The sequence below is a fragment of the Mchenga conophoros genome, linkage group LG4 (genome assembly GCF_057382185.1).
Source record: "Mchenga conophoros isolate Kocher_MC1m ecotype Shallow Benthic linkage group LG4, M_conophoros_male_GT1.1, whole genome shotgun sequence".
Lineage (NCBI taxonomy): Eukaryota > Metazoa > Chordata > Actinopteri > Cichliformes > Cichlidae > Mchenga > Mchenga conophoros.
In genome coordinates, this window is record NC_140529.1 from 8,640,102 (window position 1) to 8,666,044 (window position 25,943).

General features: G+C 39.8%; 1 protein-coding gene across 1 annotated transcript in view; it reads right to left on the minus strand.

The window, feature by feature from the left end:
- The window catches only part of LOC146575491 (carbonic anhydrase-related protein 10-like), a 153,985-nt gene extending 129,162 nt beyond the window's left edge, over nucleotides 1-24,823 (minus strand). The window contains exons 1-2 of the mRNA XM_085270208.1: nucleotides 24,397-24,823; nucleotides 17,432-17,506 (exon numbers count right to left, since the gene is read on the minus strand). Of these exons, the coding sequence (XP_085126334.1) occupies nucleotides 17,432-17,506; nucleotides 24,397-24,457 (136 nt within the window). The 5' untranslated portion in view covers nucleotides 24,458-24,823. The remainder of the gene's footprint in view (nucleotides 1-17,431; nucleotides 17,507-24,396) is intronic.
- Nucleotides 24,824-25,943: the final 1,120 nt, after the last annotated feature.

Consider the following 25,943-nt stretch of genomic DNA (forward strand, 5'->3'; position numbering starts at 1 on the left):
TTTCTGCTGTGTTTCACTTGCATTTATTTGAAAGAGTGAGTGTAAACGCAAAAAACTATTTTATTTTATATGCTGGAATATGCAGAAAAAAGGTTTAAATGTTAAACAAATTTCTTCCAGTCAGAGAATGTTGCATATAATTTAATGTTTGCTTCATGCGTATTTTACTGCGGAAAGTTCTGTGTTGCTACAAAAACGGCAAGAAAAAGGCAATTAACAATGGAACAGAGACACATCATCATAATACTTAAAAATGTCTTTCCTACAGAGAAATTGCGAAGAGCAATCGTGGCTCAAGAGTTGGGAGTTCGCCAGCCTCGCCTCTGTCAGTGTGCCCCAGGGTGGCTGTGAGCAGAAAGCTCCTGAAGCATTTGAGGTGTCAGAATGTGGAAATTTCAACATCGCTTGAAAAAACTGCCAGCTAGCAACGTCCCTCTCACCAGTAGGATAACTGATTTTTAGCCAATTACAAGTTGAATCTGGTAGTTGGGGTTGTTAGCTAAGATACCGTCATTAGGAAGTGGCACAACTAATGTGTCTATGCGAGCTAATTTGCGATGTGCACCGCTGGCCCGGCCATTTATTTTTTAATGCACCTTCTGAGATTAATTCACTGTGTGTCTTGCCCAGGGCTGGACTGCGACAAAAAAATCACCCGGGCATTTTGACTAGAGACCGGCCCACCAGGTATTATGGGAAAAGCCATAAAGCCTTTGAAAGAAAACAAACACTGTTGTGACAGTGATGTACAGTCTTGTTGGTATATGTATGATTTCTAACGTGGTACATCAGATAAAAACTTTGGTTGCAAGATTCAGATAATTATTTAATAAAAGCGAGACATTTTAAAAAAAGAATAAGAAAGAAAAGTATTTCTTTGTGCCCCCCTCTCCCTGTTAATGCCCTACCTGCCCCCTGGCAAAACTTTGCTATCCGCCCCTGCACAGTTACCAGCTGTCAGCTACTTAGAAAAGGATCCTGGTGTTATTTGTCTCTCAGAAACAGTTCATAACTTCTCTTCAACTCATTCATGTCACCTAAAAGGTAAACCTGTTTCTCCATCACCTGTTCAGCTCTGATGATTCAGTAAGGACGTCTCCTGGTTTCATCTTCATGTTTCCCTCTCACCACATATCCAAACCGACATCATGACCAGCAGCTTTTACAGCTTGGCTCCAGCAAACATCAGCTGATACTAGAAATTAATATTAAATAAATTCTAACAACAGCTGATCAGCTTAAATATGCTGCTGTTGTTTAGCGCGACATCCGCTGGTTTCCTCTTTCTGGCACAAAGTGGGCGATAAACAAATAAGAGAGAAAAGCCGATCAGCTGATCATTGATCAGTTTCATGACTGAATGAGAGAAGAAGAGGCAGCTGACAGCGTAAAGACACAGAATAAATCCAGCTTTGTGTCTTTTTTCATTCTAGCTGAAGTACGGGACAAACTTTGTTTCTTTTCAGCTCAATTCGAAACACGTAATATTTTCTCTGAATACAGGACGATTCCATTTTTTAGGGGACTGTTGGCAACTCTATAATAATTAACCTTATGAACAAAATAAAGTTCACTATCAGTAACATCATAGCATCCACCCAGCAGTATATAAACTCCGTCATGCTAGCTAGAATGCAGTCCGAGTTATTGTAACTGACTGTAAAAAGTCAGCACAACGAAAATAAACTCCACCTAAACTTGGTTTATATCTGACCCAGATAGACTGCAGGTTATAACTTCTTACCTGAAGTTCAGTTCACCTGATACTCGGACCGGCAGCCGCCTCGGGTCTCTGCTCCTCCTGCCTCCCCTTTCGCTCATCCACCTGGCCTCTTGTGGCAGCTCCGCCATAGCCACCACCAAACAACTGAGTTATTTGTACACATCTGCCAGCATCTGGCCAATCCACCAGCTTTCATTGTTTATACAGTTATAAAAAAAAATAAAAAATCATCGGCCCATTGGCCCACCGGGCGTGCCATCAGTTAACCCTTCCCAGGGTTGTATGATTGCTAAATGTTACCGTTCCAATAATACAGTTCTAATAATAAAGGTTTTATTGCTAATCAGTAATATGTTCTTTTATTTTTTTCATTTATATTGACACCCTGTTAAAGTTTAAAATCTATAGCTTTTCGAAGCATCTGGATTAAAGCAGGCCATTAATTCAATCCAATTCAATTAAATTCAATTTTATTTATATAGCACCAACCCACAACAACAGTCATCTCAAGGCACATAATGTTATGAAGGCAAAGATCCTACAATATTACAAAGAAACCTCAATAGACAATAGACAACCCCCTATGGGCAAGTATTTTGTTGGCAAGGAAAAACTCCCCTTTAAAAGGAAGAAACCTGGCTCCAGGAGAGGTAGCCATCTGCCACAACAGGCTGGGAGCCGGACAGGACAGGAAATTCATGACCAAGTGGATGATGGAAAACCAGACCAGTCAAGGCCTCATTCACCCATGCTTACTCCACGCCAAGCTAAGTTGTTATATAAAAAAACATTAAAAAAGGAGTTTCTCCATCTCTATTCATTATTTATATGCTTCCTCTTGGTTATATATTCCGAAAATATAACATAAATTTTCACTGTTATGCCGATGACACCCAGCTCTACCTTTCTTCTAAACCCAATTCATCCCTCCCACCTACCTCCCTCTCAGACTGTCTTATTGAGATTAGATCCTGGTTCTCCTCCAATTTCCTCAAACTTAACAGTAATAAAACTGAAGTTTTACTTGTTGGTACACCATCTATCTTAACCAAATCCCACAGCTTTTCCATTAACGTTGAAAATTCTCCCACCCTTCCCTCCCCTCAGGTTAAGAGTTTGGGTGTCATACTTGATAATACTCTTTCATTCCAGTCTCACATTAATTACATAACACAGTCTGCTTACTTCCATTTACGTAATATTCACCGACTCCGTCCCTTCCTTACTCCCCATGCTGCTGCCATCCTTGTCCATAGTCTTATTACATCCCGTATTGATTACTGTAATTCCCTCCTATTTGGTCTCCCTAAAAGGTCCCTTCATAAACTCCAACTTCTTCAAAATTCTGCAGCTCGGGTCATAACTTGCACTCCGTTAAGTGCTCATATTACCCCAGTTCTACAGCAGCTTCACTGGTTGCCCATAGAAGCCAGGATAAATTTTAAAATCTTACTTCTTGCATACAAGTGTATCCATAAATCTGCTCCTTCATATTTGTGTGACCTGCTCCATATCACCACTGTTTCCCGCACTCTCAGATCATCATCTGCTATTCATCTTACTGTTCCGTCCTTACACCTTATCACTATGGGGAACAGAGCTTTCAGTCGCTCTGCTCCTCGGCTCTGGAACTCTCTTCCTCCTGCACTAAGAAATATTGACTCCCTCTCCGTATTTAAGACACAGCTCAAAACACATCTGTTTAAACTGGCTTATTCGCTTTAATGCTGATTTTATCTGTTGTCACGCTCTGTTTTGTAATTTTAACTTATTTTATGTATTTTATGACTACTGTTCCTTTTATTAATTGTGTTTTTTGTAAGGTGACCTTGGGTTTCTGAAAGGCGCCCTCAAATAAAATGTATTATTATTATTATTATTATTATTATCTCTCTGGCAGCCAGCTTAACAGCAACTAAAGTTTACAGTCAGGCATATTTGTTTACCCAGTTCTTTAAAATTCAGGCTTCTGTGTTTCTGGTGACTAATTTTTTAATAATTTTAATAGCTATAAAAACACTTAATTACATTACTAATTAATCGAATCTTGTTTTAATTGTTGATATCAGGTTAGTTTCCAGAGTCTGGCTAACTTTAGCAGTGCTAGAAGCAGTAGCCTTGGTTTCTTCCATGCTAGCAGCATGGAAGAAACCAAATATTGTTACACCTGGCTTGAACCGCTTGACTGTATTCCATTATTGTGAAAAAGTGACAGTTTTTATTTATTTATTGTTAAGCTTTAAGGCATTGCTTTAATCCAAATAGTAAATTTTCACAAAACAGTATAAGAACAAAAGACAATGTATTTAGTGGGTTTAGGTTATTTTTCTATCTAGAGTCGGGTTGAACTGCTGAATTTTTATGCATTCAGTGTGAAGCTTAACATCATCCAATATGATCTGTGTTTTAACCATCCCAGTTACATGAGATAGCTTAGAAATAGATTTCAGTTGAAGACATGGAGATGTACGAAGACCAACTAAATAGATAAACCCAGTGGTGGTTTTCAGCTACTAAATCATTATTTCTACAGACAACTTACTTTTTTATAAAACCTCTAGGGTTAGGCATGAAGTGACACATTTTTTATACTATATTTAGCATATTTTAGCTTTTTTTGTTTTAGATTTAAAATGTCATTTACAAGAATGCCCTGGCCCACCACAGTCAGCAGCTCAATCAGAAATAGTTACAATACACACAATATGCACACAGCAAATAATTAATGGAATATTTAATGATGTGAAGATACATCAGGATTAAAAACCAAACAACAAAGCCCATTAGAATGAAAACAGGAGCAGTAGTGATCAGGTATAAGATGTGCAGTCAGATGTGATTAGAGCTGACTGCATTCATTCAGCAACACCGTCTCCACGAGACTTAGTCAGCCTTTCACTGTAATTTTTTCTTACAGTATTGCAGGAGGGAGAGATTCAGAGTATGAACTACGAGTACGTAGTTATAGACTGATTAGGCTAAACTTTCCTTTTCAACAAAGCAGATAGACTGGATCAGGTGATCCTGTATCTTCCCTCAGCTACGCTGAAACAGGCCTAGGCTTCTGGGGGCTTCTGGGGGCTGATGCACTGACTGTTTCTTGTTCACTGAGTGGTTCTCCTCCTGTCCTGCTCCCATCACTCCCATTATGTTGTGGCAGATAGCTGCCCCTCACTGAGCCTGGTTCTGTCAGAGGTTTCTTCCTGTTAAAAGGGAGTTTTTCCTTCCCACTGTTGCCAAATGTTTGCTGAAGGAGGATCAATTGATTGTTGGGATTTTCTCCGTATTATTGTAGGGTCTTTTATATAATATTAAGTGCCTTAAGGTGACTGTAGGTGTGATTTGGCACTAAACAGAAAAAAACTCAAATTCAATTGAACTGAACTGAAATAAATTATTGATTCTTAGCAGATAATACGATGTTTCATGTTACGGTACCTTTGCAGTGACAATGCTAATGTTACTATCTGGACTGACATGTGCTTTTGGTGTCTGTGCCACTTAACTCTATGGTTAAAAAGTCTATATTATGTTTAAGTGTTCAGACAGTTTTGTATCTTAAAGCAAATAAAGAAACTAATTCCACAACTGCTTCATGGATCCCGCAACTAACGACTGGAATTAAACTTTAAACTTATGCATCAGATTTTCTGGTTTAACCTAATTTTAAGTAGTACAAAACAATTTGAGCATATTATCTTTAATTTGTTGCAAGGTCACAGGTTCAAGCCCCATACCAACCTGCACATTCACCATAAGATTACAGCTGCAGCTATGATGGAAAATGGTTCAGAAAATGCACCCTAATGACACACTTTGTACCTGGCAAGCTACCTCATCTCATCTCAGCTCTGCTGGATTACACTATATTATATTAGATGATGAATCCAGTGAAATCTTTAACTACGGCAAACAGGTCGTCTCAGAGAGCACATGCCCGTCCATTACAGCGGCCTGCGGCAGCCCAGCTAAATAAGAACAAATAGCAGAGGTGCCATAATCACCCCCTGCATTAGCTCTAATGTTGTTACTGCGGTGAGTAATTGCAAGAAATGTAGCGGGCAGCCATCAGGCATGGAGAATGTGGATATGTAATGATATCAGGAGATTATTGAGATTGAGTAGCATAACTTCATTCCCATACTCAGTCTTTTATGTCTTTTCCCGCTCTCTCTCACACCTCTCTCTTTCCCTCTCTCTCTCTCGCTTGCTCACACACACACACACACACACACACACACACACACACACACACACACACACACACACACAGCCTGTCCTTTAGTTCCATCTAAAATTTCTCATATCTCCTCTACTGCGTGAGAGAAATGTAGTTTCCTCCTCCACCTCCTCCTCTTCCCCTGATCTCGCTACTTCGCTTCATTTTTCCCTCTCCCCCTTGTCTCTTGTGACTCTGAGTCTCTGCACTGTGTGTGAGAGACAGATTTTATAAAGAAAGAGTAAGCAAGTAGGAAGCAGAAGTAGGAAAACTGCATGACAATGACATCGACAGAAAAATATATGAGTAAAAGCAATGTTTGTGCATGAGGGTGAAAGAAAGAAAAACGAAAGAGAAAGAGAGAAAGAAAGAAATAAAAAGTGGCAGGGGCTCCTCTGATCACTAGTGTGGTGTCCTACTTACTCTGCAGCACACCCAAATAACAACCCGGAACTGTGATGTTACAGTATATAACCAGCATACACACTTACAAACACAGACACAGTGAACATCATTACATCGTGTACAGGCACACGCCTCCATCTTTACAATACTAAAATAACACAAGAGGTGTGACATATATATAAGTTGCACAAACACCTCAGTGGAGGTGACACCGTCTGTTTTGTTTTGTTCATGTTTTAGTGACCTTTAAGTCACTCCAACATTGTACACTTTATTTGAGTAAATAACACCCTAATTAGAATTAGAAGAAGAAATGTTGTGGCGAGTCTTAGTGACAAAGGAGCACTCGGGTTCCTATTCCTTATGAAGCTGCAGCTACAAAGATGCGTTCATAGACATGTGATATGCATATTGCTGATGTATCCCAGTGAACATTTTTCCGTGGCTCCATTTGAAAAACTCCTTGAGAAAATGCAGTGGGGACTCTTAAACCCGTAACCTGCTCTGTTGGCAATAAACACTGAGAGAACAAAGAATTTGAATGGCAATTATTTTTTTGATGGCTTTGCTTTGAAAAGCATTAACAGATAGACTGTTGCTATGAAGATGCAATAGAAGGGATTTTTTCCCTCTGCTGTGATAAATGGAGTGCATTTGGTGGTTGACAAATTCTGACTCCATACAGCCATTTCTACACAGAACTCATTTATTAAGGCACCTCATGCATTACTCCTCTTACGGTTCTGTGGAACCGAATACTGTTGATTCATTAGTCAAGGTGTTGCTAACTGGCAGCATAAGTTGATGATCTCGTGTTGCCAGATTTCACCTACCAGCAGCTAAAACTCTGCTACTTGCATGCAAACCCTGCCTGTGGTGAACTTGTGCAAAATAATATATCAAAGATGTGTTTGTGTAGGCCAACTTAAAGTGACTAATACCTCGGAGTGGATACTGTATGTGTTAGCGTGATCTCCTTGCGATGGACTGGTGACCTGTCCAGGGTTTACCGGCGTATCTGTATAGCGCCAGTTCATCATAGCACAATACTCATCTCAAGGTTCTTTAGGCTCGGGCCACACAACCAGAAAACCCTGCGTTGCAAGCTCCAATTATAGAAATCATACATGCTCTCTAGCAAGCTCTGCATTTGGGGGGATTTAGTGTGAAGTTCCACAGCCGTTACCCAAACCTTCTAGTCCATAGGTGTCAAACTCTGGCCCGCGCGCCAAATTTGGCCCGCAGCCTAATTACATTTGGCCCACGAAGCCACACCAAATTACTATCAGAGCTGGCCTACTGGTATTATACAGCTAATATATATATTGTTTATTATTAAGCTTTGCTTGTTCCATATTCAGTTTTTCAGCAAAACGTGTTTTAGTCCATAAGAAAAGATTCATTCTTATATATTGCTCATGTTCATTTCAATAAATATTAACGTTAGCCCGCGACTTTGTTCCAGTTTTGAATTTTGGCCCACTGTGTATTTGAGTTTGACACCCCTGTTCTAGTCTATTTGAAGTCGCAGTTGTAACAGGTACCAACTGGAGCTGCTATAACTTCCAGCTCCACCTGGGGATTCCCAGCAGTTCCTGAGCCAGCAGAGAAATATAATTCCTCCAGTCTTGGGCTGGTTCTGGGGCCTTCACCCAGGTGGATAGACAAGGGAATTCACATCAAGTACCTTGTAGGCTTCCTCATTGTGGAGGAGAAGCACTTTTACTCTGGGCTCTTATAGTGGATTTTAAAGAATAAGCTTGGTCAATCTAGCTATCTAATTTGATAATTTGCTCATGTTCATGACTCTGTTCTTGTAGTTGTTACCATAATATGCCATATGCTCCCCGTTTTGTGAACAAAACACCTCCCCACCTTCATCTGAAGGAAACACGCCTGCCTCTTTCAAGTAGAGAAGCACTTTGGTGATGTTGAGCATTCCAGCTGTATGACTGTCAAGTCAGCACTGAAGAACCTTGTGCGATGATGCCAAAAGGACATCACTGCATCCCCATCATGTTTCTTTCCTAACTTACACTAGACCTTGAAATTCTGTCCATAAATAGGAAGCAGACTGTTTTAATAGCCTCACATAGTGCCTGCAGACAGCCGTGTTGATAATAAAATTATTACAATTTAGACTTCCGACTCGGATTTCACTGCAGAATGCCTTGCTTAAAGTGCTGTAAGAATTTATTTAGAAAAGAGACACCATTTTAAGGTAGAGGTAGTCAGACAGGTTTCTATAATATGTCACAGGCTTTATGGAAAGCTGTAATTTTCCTGGAACTTTAAATGTGACCCAAAGTGCAAAATTGTAAAAATATACCTTTCATTTGTTCTTCCTCTCTTTCCCGTTGTTAAATTTGCCTTTAATCACCTCCTCGCTGCAGCTACCGAGAGCTAAAAGGTAGACTCTCAATTCCCTCAGCTCTCCTTTCTTTCCTCACCACCCGGCCCCCTCACTTTAAGGTGGTCTCACACACACATGCGCACGCACGGTTAGAGCTACTGTTGAGATCCATCAGCAGGAAAGGGCAGCTCCCCTGAGCTTTTGCTTTTCTTCTTTCCTCTATTCTTCACCCGCTCCTCAGACTTTTTTCCCTGTCTTTCTTCCCTCCGTCCTTTCAGCTCCTCATATCAAGGCAGGCCCAGAAACACATACAATGACAAAGTGAGAGAAACCACACGAACATGGTGTCTCGCTAGCTTCCTGTCATGTTGCCATAACATAATTCAAGTGTCATCAAGACCTCACAACACTTCATTTGCATTTGCTTGATCTCTATTCCAAGCATAGAGAAAGCCAATCAAAACATGGCCGTGGATGGGCTCTTCCTGAATGAAATGCAGACTGCAGAGTTAGCAGGGGAGACATGGAACTTATTCTCCTGACTCAAATAATTTACCTGGCATTTGCTTAAGAAAAGACCAATTATTATTTGAAGGTCTTCCTTGACTTTCTGTATGTCTAAAGCAAAAACAGATATTGTTTGCTATGTCCTCTTAGAGGGATGTAGCAAAAAATGAGGTACTTCACAAAGGAAACACACACGTTGCCACTTCTAACAGAAAATATGTGTGTTGGAGAATGGCAGCTTGACAGTTTATTCAGTTTGCTGCACGGAGCCAAGGAACTGGAAGTTTAAAAGGAATACAGAAACCAGTCTCACCAGTTTGCAGGCAAAAAAATAAATAAATACACATTTATAGCACAGCAGATTCTTTTTGAAGAATTCAGATTTGAAAAAAATGAAAGGATTTAGTACAGGTGTCACGAAGTTTGAGTTTATTTGAAGAAGGTTCAAAATGGCAGAGCTGAATGTAATTTTTATTTCTTATTGCAAAAGAAATACATCAAATCAAGTGTTTACCTCATTTATCCTTCCACTGTAGAGTGTATTCACATAAACAGGACATTTAAATAATTTGAGACTGCGTTTAAATCTTCCAAAAAGACATACAAGAGAATAACATGTGGTGTGTGCTGTGTGATACTATACTACTAAGAATGTTGAGCCTTAGTGTGAGTGAAAATTTAGTATTTTCAGGTATCGTCTGTTAATTTGCATTAAATTGCAATAAAAGGTGGCAGACTAAATGCTGACGTTGATGCAGTGTTCCATCTTTTATATACAGTCTATGGTAACACCGCAGTGATAATCTTATAATGCTGTGCCACTAAAGGAACAATAAGGTACTTTTGTATCTCGATTCGCTGTGCTTACATGTTCAAAGGTTTTAAGTACAACACTGTTAATTATTCCATTGGATCTCTTATTTGTAGCAGACTGTAACTGAGAATGATGGGAATGTCCTAAGTTATTAACCTAAGTGGGCAGAAGAAAAAAGCTCTTCTAGTCTTTGGAAGCTTTTCAAAGAATGAGATAAATTAATGTGATAAACTACTTTTCCTATGGTATCCAACTGAAGTTCAGAAATATACTGAAATTTGAAAATAAAAATGTCAACCTCAGAGTGGGACTAGAGCAAAGGTCAGAGATTCATCAGAGATGAACAAAGACTATCTGCTTTGGTGTGATGAAAATCTGTTAAACACATGTTTAAATATTTCCAAAGATCAACAGACTCAAACTTTTAGCCCCAGAATCAGTCGACATAGCTAAGAAAATTAACTGAAGTAACACAAGCAGAGATTTCCTGACTTAGCCTGCAGTATGAGTCATACTCAAAAAGTCTTTAAATCTCATAGTTCTTATAACAGGTTTCTCTCCTTGGACTGATAAAGGCCCATTTCAATTACATGCTTGTGTTTGCAGACTCCGATCCACAGCGCAGATAACCCTGACGAACTCATACTCAGACTTTAGGAAGAACGACCCCAGAGCCGTAGAAGATAAATGGGACTCACCATGGCTACAAGTAGTCATTTTATAACATAAGTAGCTGAACACAAGTTTCCATTCACTGTTCACTGAGTTCCCCTTATTTACCCAGGATGAGCATTTAGTCATATTACTGTTACTACTTTACTGCACTGTAGAAAGATCTGAAATCATTCTGACATATATACTGCACAAAATTCAAGATTCTCATAATGACACTCCCTGACTAAACTAATATTTTATTCAGTTTTTTTTATATAAACCATAGTTTTGACTGCTGCTGTCAAAACAAGCCAAAGTTAACATTAAAAGGTCCACATTAACCTAAACCAAAATCCAATCAAGTCATTTTCATCCCCAAACAAAAATTAAAATTACTTATATAAAATAAGAAGAATAAAGTCAGAAAATAAAGCTAACAGTAGAAATCAGGACTCTGACATTTTGTTCCACGCAGGATACAAACATCAGTCAACTGGTATTTATAGACCTACAAAGTCTGTATTAAAAAGCTGGAGGTGGCATTAAGTAGCAGCGTTACCCGCTGGGAAAATCTGCGTCTTGCACTTTGTCTTGCTCTTTTCCCCCACCTGCTTTCAGGTGCAGTATATGTAATAAAAACTAATTGGTCAGCGTTTGGAATGGAGATACAATTTACATGTGTATGTCCTATGGGTAATTATCTGAGGGCCATAAAGGTCCATATGTGCCCCTAAGCAGTAAAAGGTAAATGTGTACACCATCTTCACTATATTTTAAGGTACCCCTGCACAGAGTTAGCAATTAGCTGGAGTACAGGAGTATTTGACAAAACAAAAGGTTATGCTATGAATTTTGTTGAGTGTGCAAAATGTGTCATTTTTTTGTTAACACGTTTAATGTAAAATCTTTAATTTGATACTTGCTAATGACTTTAGCTACAGTGCGTCTTCACTGCTACCACACAAATTACAGTATCAGTTGGATCATTAATTTACAGCACATTTTGGGTCATCTCTGTTTTCTGCATTGCTGTCATAGGTGAAAGTCTGCTCTGTTACTCTTTAGAAGAATAATCTTAAAACTTGTGATTTCAGTTTTTGTTCACGCTCAGACAGGCTGCTTGAGTCTGTTTGCTTTTAGCTTATTGCTAGTCTTCCACATTAAAGATGAAATACACCAAGACCAACATGGTGTTTTCTGTTACCATGACATTTTAGGTTAGTGTGACCTACAAAATATAACCTCTGTCTATTTTCCACATGTCCACTTAAATGTTCACTGAGGAAATGGCCTTATCAGCCATCGTCAACCACTGCGCACAGTCCAGGTTTCCTCTGGCTCTGAATGGCCCTCAAGATGTGAGCAAATTCAAGTGAATGACAGCAACATCTCTTGGCCACTCAGGCTAGAATGAAGACTGAGCTGCAGGGAACAAGCAAAAGGAGAGAAATGAGCAGGATAACAAAGAAAGAGATGGAGAGAAAAGGGTGGGTGACTGGGCCAGAATCTGGATATGCTGGAGAAAAGGAGACAGGAAAATAAGAGCAGAGGCAAACGAAAAGCAGACGAGTGGACCAGCCATAAGCATAGGGGAAACCAAGGAATGAAGGAGGAGGAGAGAAGCTGAAAGGGCAGAGGAGATGAGAGAGAATAAAGCCAAGGGGAGGGAGAAGATGAAAGGAGACAGGGAGACAACCAAACACAGATGTGATCAAATATATATAAGAAATGTACAACGAAAGGATGAACCTGGCGCCCCTTAGAGTCTGATGCAAGGAAAGAGAGATGGGGAGAGAAAGCATGAGAGAAAGTTGAAGCCTAAAGCTCACCGAATAACTAATGCAAATATCAAATTGACTGTTAAATTGTTAAATTGTTAAATTGTTAAATTGACTGCCCACTGCTTCACTGAGTGAATGGGTCAAATGCAGAGAAAAACAAGTAATTTCCCCATGGGGATCAATAAAGTATCCATCATTATTATTATTATTATTAAATGAGTTCATATTTTTAGGTTGATTCAGAAGCACATTGTAAAACATACCTTATCATTATATTAAAGTGAAATCTCATTGTTAGATCACTTTGAAACCTAGAAAAATTAGTTGTTCTAACTTGACGTCCTTTGAATTGAAAGCATAATTGCAATGCAAAGACACTGCGAGCAGCTTAAAGCCGTCTTTGTAATGACTGGTATAAAAGAAAGGAACGGCTGCAGCTGAAAATCCTTCAAACATAATTAGTTTTTCTCGGTTGGAATCAGTATAAGTGAAAATACAACAGCTTTACACAACTGGCCATATAAACCACTCAAGCATTACAGCAATATCAACTGTGATATTGGCTCCCTGTGTGAGGCCAGATCACCTTTGACTCCTTGGAGGCAGGAACTCTGAGGACTGTTTTGTCGTGCCATTGCAGCAGGTTCTTTGGATCCTGTGGGTTGTGGGGTGGATCATCCTTGTTATGCCACTTCTAAAGAAGGCTCAGTCAGCCTGTGCTGGGTCACGCACCTCGGGCTCTCTTTCATGTTTCTTGAGTCGCGCTTTAACAGTTTTTGCGGCATTTTGGTACATATCGTCTTGCTGGGAGAGGCTGCTGTTGCCATGGGTGTGTTTGTGTGTCCTTGGCTTGTAACTGTATTTATGTGGGTGGTAGGTGTCAAAGTAACTTACACGTGAATGCCAGGACCCAAGGTTTGCCAGCAGAACATTGCATTGTAACTGGTAGTCAGTATTTTTCTACTGCAAAAGTGCTTTAATGTTAAGATTGATTGGAACTGAACTACCAGAAACAGTGGCACTGTCAGCGGTTGGGTGGAGGCGAGGAAGAAGGAACCCAAACGCAGGACTCGCAGGTAGGTGACGATTTATTATAAGGAGTGGATGAACAGAACAAAGGGAGAAAATGGCTGGCTGGACGACTGACTGAAGCACTGACTGACTAACTGAACATACAGACGGAGAGACAACACCACAATAACATCAATGACAAGACATTGGACTGGTTGAACTGAGGGACATAAATACACAGGCTGAGTGATGAGAGATTAGAACCTGGTGAGTACACAGCTGAACATAATGACCTAATGATAAACGGGAAGAGGACGGAACATAATGCACATGGACCAAGGCTAACACAATAAAACAGGAGGTGAAGCAGACAGAAGATAAACAGTGAACATGAACTAAGAATACTGGGTCAAAGACCCAGAAACCCTGACAGGCACAAGTAGCATATTTCAAATCAAACCAAAAACTAGAACGCTTCAAAAATATTTTTAACTAGGCTAAACCACCAAAGAAATATCCAATCAGAATACTGCTTAATATTGTTAGAAGAAAGTAAAAGAAGATAATTTGTTACAGTTTATCATTATTTTTTTTCTCTGTAGTTTTTTCACACTAAAAACTACTTTTGGGTGCTTGGTTAGCAGATGTGCCTCACTTTTACCATAACCAGGTCTGAAAAGGACGCCTTGTACCACCAGTGCAATAATATACATCCTGGGAACGAGAACAGGCTCTTGCTTCTTTTTACTTCAAAAATCGATATAGGGTAATCAGTTTACTCAGGGCCATGTGAACATTTGCTTTTTGCTTTAACTTGGAGATCTAGCGGGCTGCGCCAGTTAACCAATCTCCAGCTTCGAATAAGTCACATCTGATGATTCATTAACTGTTCATTTTGACAGTCATTTCTAGCTTGGTGAGCCAAGTATGGATGCAAAAAATAAGTACCGTTTAAATTATGTGACATCTTGCTGGCGTTCCTGGTGGATATGAGATTATTTTCTCAGTATAGGTGCTGTTGGTTGAACCTGTGAAGTGAAGTGGAGGACCAGAGATACTTGTTGCCATATACGTCTGCCAAAGGCTCTCCGGTGTTGCATGGTTTCTGCGGTGCATACTGTATCTCGTGTTATATTTAGTTTTGTATTTTACGGTGCCAAAGAAATAGCTCATGAGCTAACCACAGTAGCAATGCCAGACTCCTTCCTCTCTGCCTCCTCTTATCTGTTATTCTGAAAATCTCAGTGTTTACGACAAAGTAGCCCAGTAGTTGGCTCATTTGTGCTCCCTACAAAATCTGGTGGAGCATCTCACAGTAATCTCGCTCTAGAGGCTATATGAATTTGTGTTTCTCTTTAGAGGTTGCAGACACTCATCTCAGTCCATTTTCCTTTTGAAAAACACCCACAGCTGTGTCCCTCTCTTATCTCAGCCTGTGTATCTCATGAGGGTGCAAAGGTGATCACAGCAAATACGCACAAGATGACAGTGAACTGAGTTTTGAATACCATTCCATTTTCTTTCTTTTTTTCTGCTGACTACATTCCCACTTTACTCTCCAAAAACAGCTTGAAGCAGGCATTTCTCCTGTGCTGGCACAGCACTCACACAAAGCAAGAAGAAAGGTGCCATGTGAAAGTAGATCGAGGGTGAAAAAGCAGTAGTCAAAGTCGGGCTACGCTCGCTGATGTGATGAGCCTACTGACAGTCTCAAATTTCCCAGAAGGCAATTCACACATGCACACACACACAATCACACTTCTTCATTTGGAATTATTTCAGTCTCATTCTAAAACAGGAGGCGCAGCATCTAAAAGCACGACTCTTGCACGAGCATGAAAGTACAACTCCAAATTAAACTCAGCTGATTTCAAAGTAATTATAAAATTATCCCAGCTCCTTCTACACGTGCAGAGGCACAGCGAGGAAGACCAGCTGCAGTGCCTCGGCAACTCCATTACCTTGGCTCGAGTTAATTAATTGCATGTGACAGGCAGAAGTATAAAGGTGAATGAATGTGCCCCTCATCTACATCATCTCCAAAGTCATTTACTAATACAGTCTGTGATCGCTGGCCCTGATGTCAACACGAAAAGAATGTTGATGTTGAAAGATACTGCAAAACCCTGCATCACGTTGAGTGATGAAATCTCTCCAGTAGCTACAGACAGCATCGACACCAGAGTGAAGAAGAAAAAAGGGAATGTATGACTACAAGGACAATAAGCTTCAAACCCCTTATTTCGGGGTCATGTTAGTAAAGCATTGGATCGTACATATAGGTGTGCTTTCCCTTTTCTCACGTTACAGAAAAAAAAATCACTTACTTGCATTAAGAACATTTGTACCAGAATCAAAGAAAAACCACCACATGGGGCTGCTTGAATCTTTTAAAAAGGACCTCAAATCAACACGCGACTCTTCATTATTATGCAGAACAACAACCAGTACATATTAAATTTCTTCAAGACCTTTTTTGTCATTATTGTTAATGACTATTCTGTTTGTTTATGATTTCCTTCTTTGACTATTGTGCAGTCAAACACAGGCAGCCCCTTTTCTTTGACTCTTTGCAGCGACAGTAAAGGCATTCATTAACTCATTATACATATTAAAGACACAGCAGGCTTCCGTCATGAATGCATAAAAATAAAAGTAACTGTAGATTTCAGTGTGTGCTTTTTTGTCGCAGTCAAAACTTAATAAATTGAGTGAACTCAGCACGTGCTATTCAGACAGAAAGACACGAAGCAAAAGGACTGCAGGAAGTGAAACGAAAGCCACTTGTTGCTGCTGAATTAGCCTTTCAGCTGTTTTTTAAAGAAAAAGCAAGTTATTGCTTATGTTAACAAAAAAATAGTTAAAATGTAACTTACAAAAAAAGGCGCTCCTTCCTACCGAGGGTAAACTTGGAAAAAGATGTTGAAAACACAACTTTCCTCAAAACAATGTGAAGATATGGCTCAAAAATTGAAAAGTAAAAGGCTTTTAAGATCACCAAAAAGACATTTAGAAAAAGACAGCCCTTTTCATCCAAGTTTCTTTGAAAAGATAAAGGGCACACTTCCTCCTCAACAGCTCTACAGACTCCTCAGGCAAACAGCAGATTCAGCCAAAGACCTTCCTGTGATGTGACCTTGTTAAACACTACATCACAATGCTGTTGTAGCATGTGGGAACCATAAGTTGTGATTGTCCCGAGGCTTGTACAAATGAGCTCCCCGTTCAGCACACACTGAGCAGAACCACATCAGAATAAATGTACATATGCATTTAATATTTTAACAAATGCTGCTGAGTAACATTACCTTGTATAACTGGAGTGGATGTCTAACACCACCCCACAGCCAAAAAAGCTTGTTCTTTTAAAAGGAGGAAACATAAAATGTGTTTGTAATTTTATAAAAAATATAGTTAGGTGTCTAATTAAATGTAGCATTACTTTAGTAGCCCCCAAAGTCAAGCTTAGCATCAATCCTGGTGGATCAGCTGACACCTTTCTCCATATCCAATTGATAAATTTCATATATGGCCAACTTTTTGACCTGCTTTAGCTTGCCTATGATTACTCCACACTCCAACCCACTATGCAAACCACCACCACTCCAGTCTTTCATGCTTGGTTAGGCCCAGTCACACCGGTCTAGAGACCAGTCGGCAACTGTCTGGAAACCACCTGTAACCAGGGAAACGCCTATGGGTACATCACTGTTGCTAAGTTCTAAAGACTTTAATGAAGCCAAATTTTGATTGGGTCTAAAATGCAGTGTTAACAACACACATGCATGTGTGGTACACAAATATGCAACTTAATAATCAGCTTCATTTGTTAAATTCAAAGATTTTGAATTTTATTTAACAAACTATGATCCAAAAAATGAAACCCTTGTGTCAGTGACTAACATCTTTACACATTTGATCTGGTGTTGAACCATTGTATTTGACTTTGATGGAGATCATTTACCTGGAACAAAGCTCCCCTGGACAACATCCTTATATGCCCACCAACTGTCATCAAGCTTGGATGTAATAGGCTGAGCTGCAGGGAAAAAGAGAAGGAGACAACATTTTATAGCACTTTCACGCATCAATCCCACATCAGTTTGACTCTGCTTAACCTACAGACTGGAATGAAATAGGTTACGCAAACACTGTTAACGCCTCTGCAGCTGTAACACTGCAGACAATGACATGGACGTCACTACCTGACGCAACTCCCTTCTCCCTAAATAGTCCACAACTTTAGTAAATTTAGCACTACTATAAAAAAAAGTGTACCCCTTGTTTTGTACAAAATGATCTGTATAATATAGAATCTGAGGATAAAAAGATGGAGTAGTTAGTGCTGTTCCCTCGCAGCACGAAGGTCCTGTATTTGACTCCACCACCTGCATGTAGGGCTGTGCAATATGACCAAAATCTCATATCCCAATATAAGACATTTCTCATCCCGATAACGATATATATCACAAAATTGTGCTTTTTCTGTCAATTCTGTGAATCTCAGGCAACTCAACTTGTGTGAAGTGTTTTCAGCGGGACGTCGTGTACCTGGAGTCGAGTGTTTTGACCAATGTTTATATATTTTTAGATATAACCTGTAAAGGCCGCCATTTTCTTTGTGAGTATTTATTACACGGCGTGCTGCTGGTAAAAGCTTGTTCTAACGTTTGAGTCTAAGGTTTATTTTGAGCACCTGACGGCTCTTTTTTGCTTCTCATCCATAAACTCTATCCATACTCTTCTACAGGATTCTTGCATAGGTGGTAGAAGAGGTTTGTCATGTTTGAGTCTGTGGTGGGGATCAGTTTGCAGCAAAATTTGCATAGTACAGCTTTCTGGTCCATGTCAGACTTTTCATAATCAAACCATGTCCATGCTACAGAGGTAGCCCCTCGTTTAGGAATAAGGTCCTTGATTTGTTTTGACTGGTCCTTCTGTTTGGAGCTACCTGGTTCTGCCTCATCTTCACTGGCCATGCTGGTATTCTCTGTCCCTGCATCCACATAGTGACCCATCCAAACGATGAAAAATTATTGCCGTAAACAGTGTATTTTGCAACACCACGAAACAAACAATAGTGTATAATATGAAACGATAAATGTTTTCATTTCCTCATCCAATATATTTCATCATATCGCACAGCCCTACCTGCCTGGGTTCTCTCCAGGTACTCCGGCTTCCCCCCACAGTCCAAACACATGCAGTTAGTGGGGTTTGGTTAAAGGGTGATTCTAAATTGCCCATAGGTGTGAATGTGAGCGTGAATCTGTGTTGTTCCTACATCACATTGGCAGATTGTCCAGAGTGTACTCTGTCTAAGGCTGTGCGATATGGCCTAAAATCCATATCGCGATATAATCTGAAGCACATGCGGTAACGATATATATCGCGATATATTCTTTTCTTCTGTATAACGTATTTTCCACACTATAAGGCACACTTAAAATCCTTTAATTTTCTCAAAAATCGAGAGTGTGCCTTATGTATGAATTCTGGTTGTGCTTACTGACCTCGAACCGATTTTGGCGTGCAGAAATCTGTTAAAAAATGTTTTGATCGATTGTCACAGCATTACGGCTGCTGTAGTGAGGAACTTCGCGGAGTAATCTTGGTCCAAAACTCCGTCCGCTTCAGGTCCCAAATCAAACGAACACTGAGAGTTAAAAACAGTCTAAATTCTTTCATCTTTAATAAAATCATCAGCATTGCTGCTTTAGCAGGCGTAACAATTAAGTTTAACATCCATGCATCCATGAAAACAGAATTTATTAAATTTAACGGAGTTAGAAGTTAACAGGAAGTTAGCTCGCTAGTTTCCACCTAAACATGACATGCCATGTTCTGACTGAGAGATTTTTGAAACTAATTAAAACGTACAGCTCTGCTATCACTTCCAACATAAATGAAGACAGGAAACTAAACAGCAATGGCATTTGCAGGGTTACTGAAGTTGGACTACCTGGTATATAATGTTGTGCTACGTGATTGCTAGCAACACAGCTATGTTAGCATAACATTAGCACAGTGAAGCTGGAGGATGAACGCCAACTTTTCTTCCACTCGATAAAAGTTAACGTGAGGGATTCTGGTCATTAGGGACAAATGTAATCGCATAGCAGGATGCTATACACGGGCCAAACGTCAGTCAGGAGAACAACTGAGATTATTCATCCACAATACGAGGTTAGTTATTAATATACTGCAACAACATGGGAATAGAGCAGCTGCGAGAGAATTCAACATTAATGAATCAATGTTACGGAAGTGGAGGAAGCGCCGTTTTTGGCTTTTCACCATATTTCAAAAGTGCTTCATCTCTTTGCTATGACTGTCGCCCGGCATAATTTGCAGATGATAATGGTTGGATGCTTCCGACCAAAACAGGCGCAGCTTGATTACATCATCAACATGCGCTATCGCAATAGACCAGTATAGTCAAAATCTCTATTGTTGGCCAAATTTATATCGTTTCTATCGTATATCGTTTCTATCGCCCACCCCTAACTCTGTCTAATACTGAGAACTGAAGACATGAATGGGAAACAAACAGTGCAGAGAGACTACAGCAGCCCAGCGGAAGGTATCTAAGGCATAAACAGATGTAAGTGTTGCAGCAGAGGCTGATGAGAAACAGGAAAAACAGGAAAAATAGTAAGAAGTGAACTGCAGTTTTTTTGTTCATCCAATTCCCTGCATCACGAAAAAAGAAAATGTAGTATGGTCCCAGGATAAAAAAAAAAAAACTGGCTTCACTCTGGCCCTGGCTTCTGTCATTCGAAGAGAACTGCATCTGATCGTGCCGGCAATTATTTGGCGCCTATATGTATAACTTGGAAAACTAGAAATGCATTAATTGTAATTTTTAATTTTCTTGGCCAATCCTGGTTTCCTGTTTTGCTCCTGCCAATTCCAATTTTGGCTGATTTAGATCTTTCAAGAACTACAATCCACTGCTTACATAACTTTAAGATTTCGTTAACAGAATTTTCAATTCATGTACACAATAAAACAATGATTTCTATTGTTTTCTATGACTGCAACCAATTACAGTGACTATCAAGAAAATCTCACGAGTTAGTCCAGGTTACTGGAAAGGGCTTTTCATATAAATAACATCCAGTGGCAGTGAGAACACTATCCTTTGGTTTGAGTTTGTTTCTGTGCTACTTTAACTTTTTATTAGCTAGCTAGCGTTGGCACTCCATCCTCTTTTCCATTTTCCTCTTTTATCGCAGCAAAAATGCCAAAGTTTGAGCCTTAAAATCACACTCCAAAGCAGGTTTTTGACATCATCGTAGCTGCCTCCATCTTTTATACTTTCTGTTTATTCATCTATCATAAGAATCGCATATTCTTCCTGTTTTAGTAAGGTCTCAGTCACACAGGTCTAGAGACCAGTCAGCCATTCCCAGCAACGTCTCCTCTCAAGAGAAAATTGTATATCAACCAGTTAGCCTTACCACTGAAATCAACACATTTCAAAAGGTGGAACTTTTAGTTTGGAGGCAAATGGTCTCCAGTTGCACTTTGTATCAGTCTTTTTCAAGTTTCACTACGACTCAGTGGTTAGTTACCGAACATTTGCAGATAAGTTGATGTCTTCCATGCAAACTGTGTAATCGCAATCGCAAGGTTTTCAGTGCACTACCTCTTTCCAAATGATTTCACCTAGCAACAGCAACCACTCTCCCAGAACCACTCACCAATTCCTCAGGGAAAACTCATTTTTCCCTAGCAACCACTGGTTGCCAGGCGGTCACTAACCGTTCCCTAGGCCTGTGTAGCTGTGCCCTGAAGAGTAGCTACCTCCAACATGTGTGCCAAAACTACTACATCTGTTCACTGGAAACACTGGCACCAGATTGATGTCCAGTCCCAGGTAGACAGCAAACAAGTTGGCCCAGCTGGGAACAGTGTTGTGTTCAATATTATTAAACTGGGAAACTGGGAATGCATACAGACAAAGTAAAAACTCAAATTATACTTTAAAACTAATATTATAAACAGCACACATTTCTAACAAACTTAATGCTAGCAAACTGACATGTCCTAATCTAATGATCACATTAGGAGTAAAGGTGACAAACATGCTGCATAAACAAGTTGAAAGTAGTAGAACTTTGACAGTCTGGCAGAAGGTACAGCAAAAATAGCTGATATTTAAACTAGAGGGCTAAATGAAGAAAGCAGGTGCAGGTGTGCAAAGAGGGTGCAGTCAGCTGTTTGAAACACTGAGGATGTCTCGGGCACCTTCAATGTGCAATGTTTGGCTACAGTTAAATGGTATGTTTTAAAGTAAACATGAGAGACAGGTAGGGAAAGAAATAAGGGATTATGTCACCATGACAGATAAATGAACCAGAGTCCTGTAAATGATTTGAGGAAATATAATAACTACAAGTACTAGAATTTCATTCATCCAAAACTCTTGAGACCAGCCTGCAATCACAACTCACATATATATATATATATATATATATATATATATATATATATATATATAAGACTAGATAGATAGATAGATAGATAGATAGATAGATAGATAGATAGATAGATAGATAGATAGATAGATAGATAGATAGATAGGTGTGTGTGTGTGTGTGTGTGTGTGTGTGTGTGTGTGTGTGTGTGTGGAGAGAGAGATGTAATTAAGCTTTCAGTGTAAGTCAAACTGGAGATTTGCTTATGCATGATACATTTATTCCTATGGAAGTTGGTGGTGCACAATTCCTCACACCGTGTATTGTGTGTTTCTAGCCTCAGGCTACCTCTGACTGGGGATTTGCTCAGTTACCATCCAACTCAGCACGTTGTGATCAACCTACCTGGCAGCAGCAGCACAATTAAAACAGGGCTGCCAGGATGTGATGGCTACTTCAGAATAGCAGAACCAGGACACTGACATGTTACAAACGAATTGCAACATGTCAGAAACAGTCGATGCGAAGTCGATGCAGTTAACTACTGAGTAGGTGTGCTATCCTTTCCAAGGACGACTCACATTCCCCATTCTAATGACCTGCATGTCTGTGGACTGACAAACATATTCTTCAGATCTGAACACTGATGTAATAATTCTATTATATTACTACTAACTGGAATCCGATGCTGTAACTAATAATATTATTATTATTATTGAAAAGGTGTGCATACTTTCTTCAGGTAAAATGCTCGGGCCTGATTTTAGCACAAAATTGACTGCCCCTGACTGATTTCAGAATTCATTTCAAGCACAGTTGGATGCCTGATTAACTCCTGAAGCAGTCCCCTACTTTAAAGAACAAGTATCAGCCAGTACTGTCCCCTTGCACCAAAAACATATTATATTTATATTTTATAAATATAAATTATAAAGGTTTTTTCTGCTAGAACCAAGTGTATGCCACCACTACTCTGCACACATCTGTAAAGATGTCGACACAGAGAGCCGCAGCCAGTAGCTGTCTGCTAGGCCTCACCTTCATTAATCAGCAGGTGCTCATACCTTGTATTTTGCATTTTAATTTAATTATCTGACAAATAATATGACCTAATGACCTATGACAGAGACCATTCAAGAAGTTTGTCTTTCCACTTTGGTGATTTCATTTTCTTTGCATTTTTTAATCTGTAACTTAGCATTAATTAGCAGGTACATATGTCAGTTGCATCCATAAAGTTAACAGATACAGCTTGCTAACAACCCCGAATGTGGTCATTTGTCAATATGGAAGAAAAAAAAACATGGGAACAACCAAAATGCTATCATTCATGGTTTAAAATGCAGTTTCTAGGAACCAATGTGGCATCCACTGTTGATATACAGTCTACCGTTTTTCCACTTTTAAATGCAATCAGTCAATTAAAGCACCTTCCATGCAGGTTAGTTCAGTTACTTTACAGATGACTATTGAAGTGAGACACTAAATCACTACTACCTCTTTAAAACTGATCATTTGAGAGAAGAGTGAAATTAAAATATTTGACTCTGAGCCACCCGGTTAGCCCATTAACATGCATGGCTTACAACTCAAACGTTTCTCCTTTTTTGCCATGTTTTATCACAGTGTCTCCACCGAACTGGGTAATTTATACCCAGCCTAATTTGAAATGAAATGAAACATGAAACATGGGCAATGTGTGGAGTGGTACTGATCAGAATGGCCTTTATTGGGGAATTGACACTGTTGTTAGCCTATTCTTTGAGCATCTTTATAGTTTCATTCTGATTTGGAACTATTGTAATGAAGTTATGATACATTATAACGTGTTTATTTGCATTGTTTTTCTTTTGAAGCCTGCAAATCAATGTGAAAATATAATTATGACCAGGCCAGCCAGTCATGTTTTGTTAAGAATCTAAGGTTGGCTGCCTCGACACTGATGAGTAGGAAGGCTTGACTTGTGGGAATCTTGACTAAATGGGTGGTTACCCCTGCTGACAGCACCGCACAGTAGAGCTCTCTGACACATGGGCAGTGAAATTCATGAGCTATATATACTCACAGAGCCTTTGTAGTTTGGGTTCAGGCCACTGTGAGTAGCCTAATCTGAGCTACTACCTCTGTAAAGTGCACGTGTGTGTGTGTGTGTGTGTGTGTGTGTGTGTGTGTGTGTGTGTGTGTGTGTGTGTGTGTGTGTGTGTGTGTGTGGTTTTGATGAGAGTTCTGCAGCATGCATTTCATGGTCAGGCTCACACCAGCGTGCTGCCGTATGTCTCTGTGCGAAGAGCCTGTTGACTCATAAAACACACTCAAAGATGAGTAGGCGATGATTTACCTAATTGGCAGATTACTATAGGTCTTTTATCAGCAGCCTAAGTCACTATTATGTAACATTTCAGCAGAGTCTATCTTCTATCACACATGAATGTAATGTACCCATGCTCCCTTCTATTCCTCATTTGTTAAAAGCTGTGAAGGATGCTGGCTTCTTTCGCTTCCTTACCTGATGAAGTGCAGATGATATATGTTTGCAAAATCACAGCTATATCCCAAACGACATGCATTCTTCGTTTAATTCCTGCTCATTTTCTGATGCTGCTGCTGAGTCGCACTTGTAGATAACAACACGGCCAAACTTTAAGCATTTTCCCCCTCCTCTTCTTCTTTTGGAGCTCGTTATCCCCGTCTCGCTCCTCCCGTGGAGCGCCGTGATGGTTTCAAGCCTCGTAGGACAGATCCGTTCTCACAGCTTCGTCCTCCTTCGCTTTCCGGTTTGGTGTTCGGGCAACATTTCGGTCTTATATTTTTAACAAAATTATTTTTACCAGCGTTCGTCATACATTTATCTCTTAGTCAGTGTGTTCTGTCCTTATAAAATGTCAGCCGTGAAATCCGTTCATGATGCACGCTCCGCTTGTGTTTGGGGCGGGTGGGTGTCTGTGGCGCACCGCCCGCCTGCAGCAGATCAGCAAAACTTCACTGACGACGCAAAACGAACCGAGAGCGCACAATCTGACAGAGAAAGACGCACATTCAAGATAAAACTACATAACAGGGTTATGTCTGAAAAACCAGTGCTCTGTAAATAACTGCTTAAAGAAGGATCATTTGAAAAATAAGCTGAAACATGTTTACTCTCACTGGCAAGCCGTGCAAAGTGCGTTAGAGCAGGTCCACATGGATAGATGAAGAAAACTTAAAAAACTAACAGAAACAATAACTTTCACATTGTTTTATTCCGACTTCCACGTTTAATAAGTCAAATTCCTGACTGACATGCTGCCACAATAACTGCTGACACTCACTGAGTTAGACCAAGATACAACAACATGCCACAAATCATCCAACTGGCTGCAGCGTGCTGTCTGTAGATGGCCTTGCTATGATACTTTTGGCTGTACTGACCTACATAAACACGCTCCGACTTTGTCCCGTGGAAGTTGTGCGACCTCTGGCGTTAGCTGTAAGTTACTATAACTAAACCCCGTCTCGATCCACGCCTTGCTCCTCTCATACAACAAACAACATGGCGACGGAGAAAAGGCTCAGCGTGTGGCTTCATAATAAAAGTTCGTTAATTGGCGTGATTTCAGGATGGAGCAGCGAAGGATTGAACCACCAAGTAGTTCATCATTTTTGGACTACAGCTTAGATAAGAGTTCATTCTCCTCAAACACATGGCAGGTTGTGAATTGTATAACTTAGAATTTATATTACGATTTCATTAAGTGTCACAAAACTGCCATCATGATATTGATATCATCAGTATCAGTGATCATACATGGGTAGCATGTATCAGTCACTTTTTACTAGCATATATTATTAAAAATGTAACATAGTGCACCAATAAATATTAACAAGAGCACTTTGAGAAGCAGGACAGTCTGGATTGCTAAGGTCAATTACCAGCTACAAGCCAGGGGGAAAACACACCAAGGTCAGAAAGATGTTCACATTATTATTTAAAACTTCTGTTAAAAAATAGCCACGTTTTTTGGTTTGTTTGTTGTTTATTTATAAAGGTTTTACACGAATGTGAACTTTGTTTCT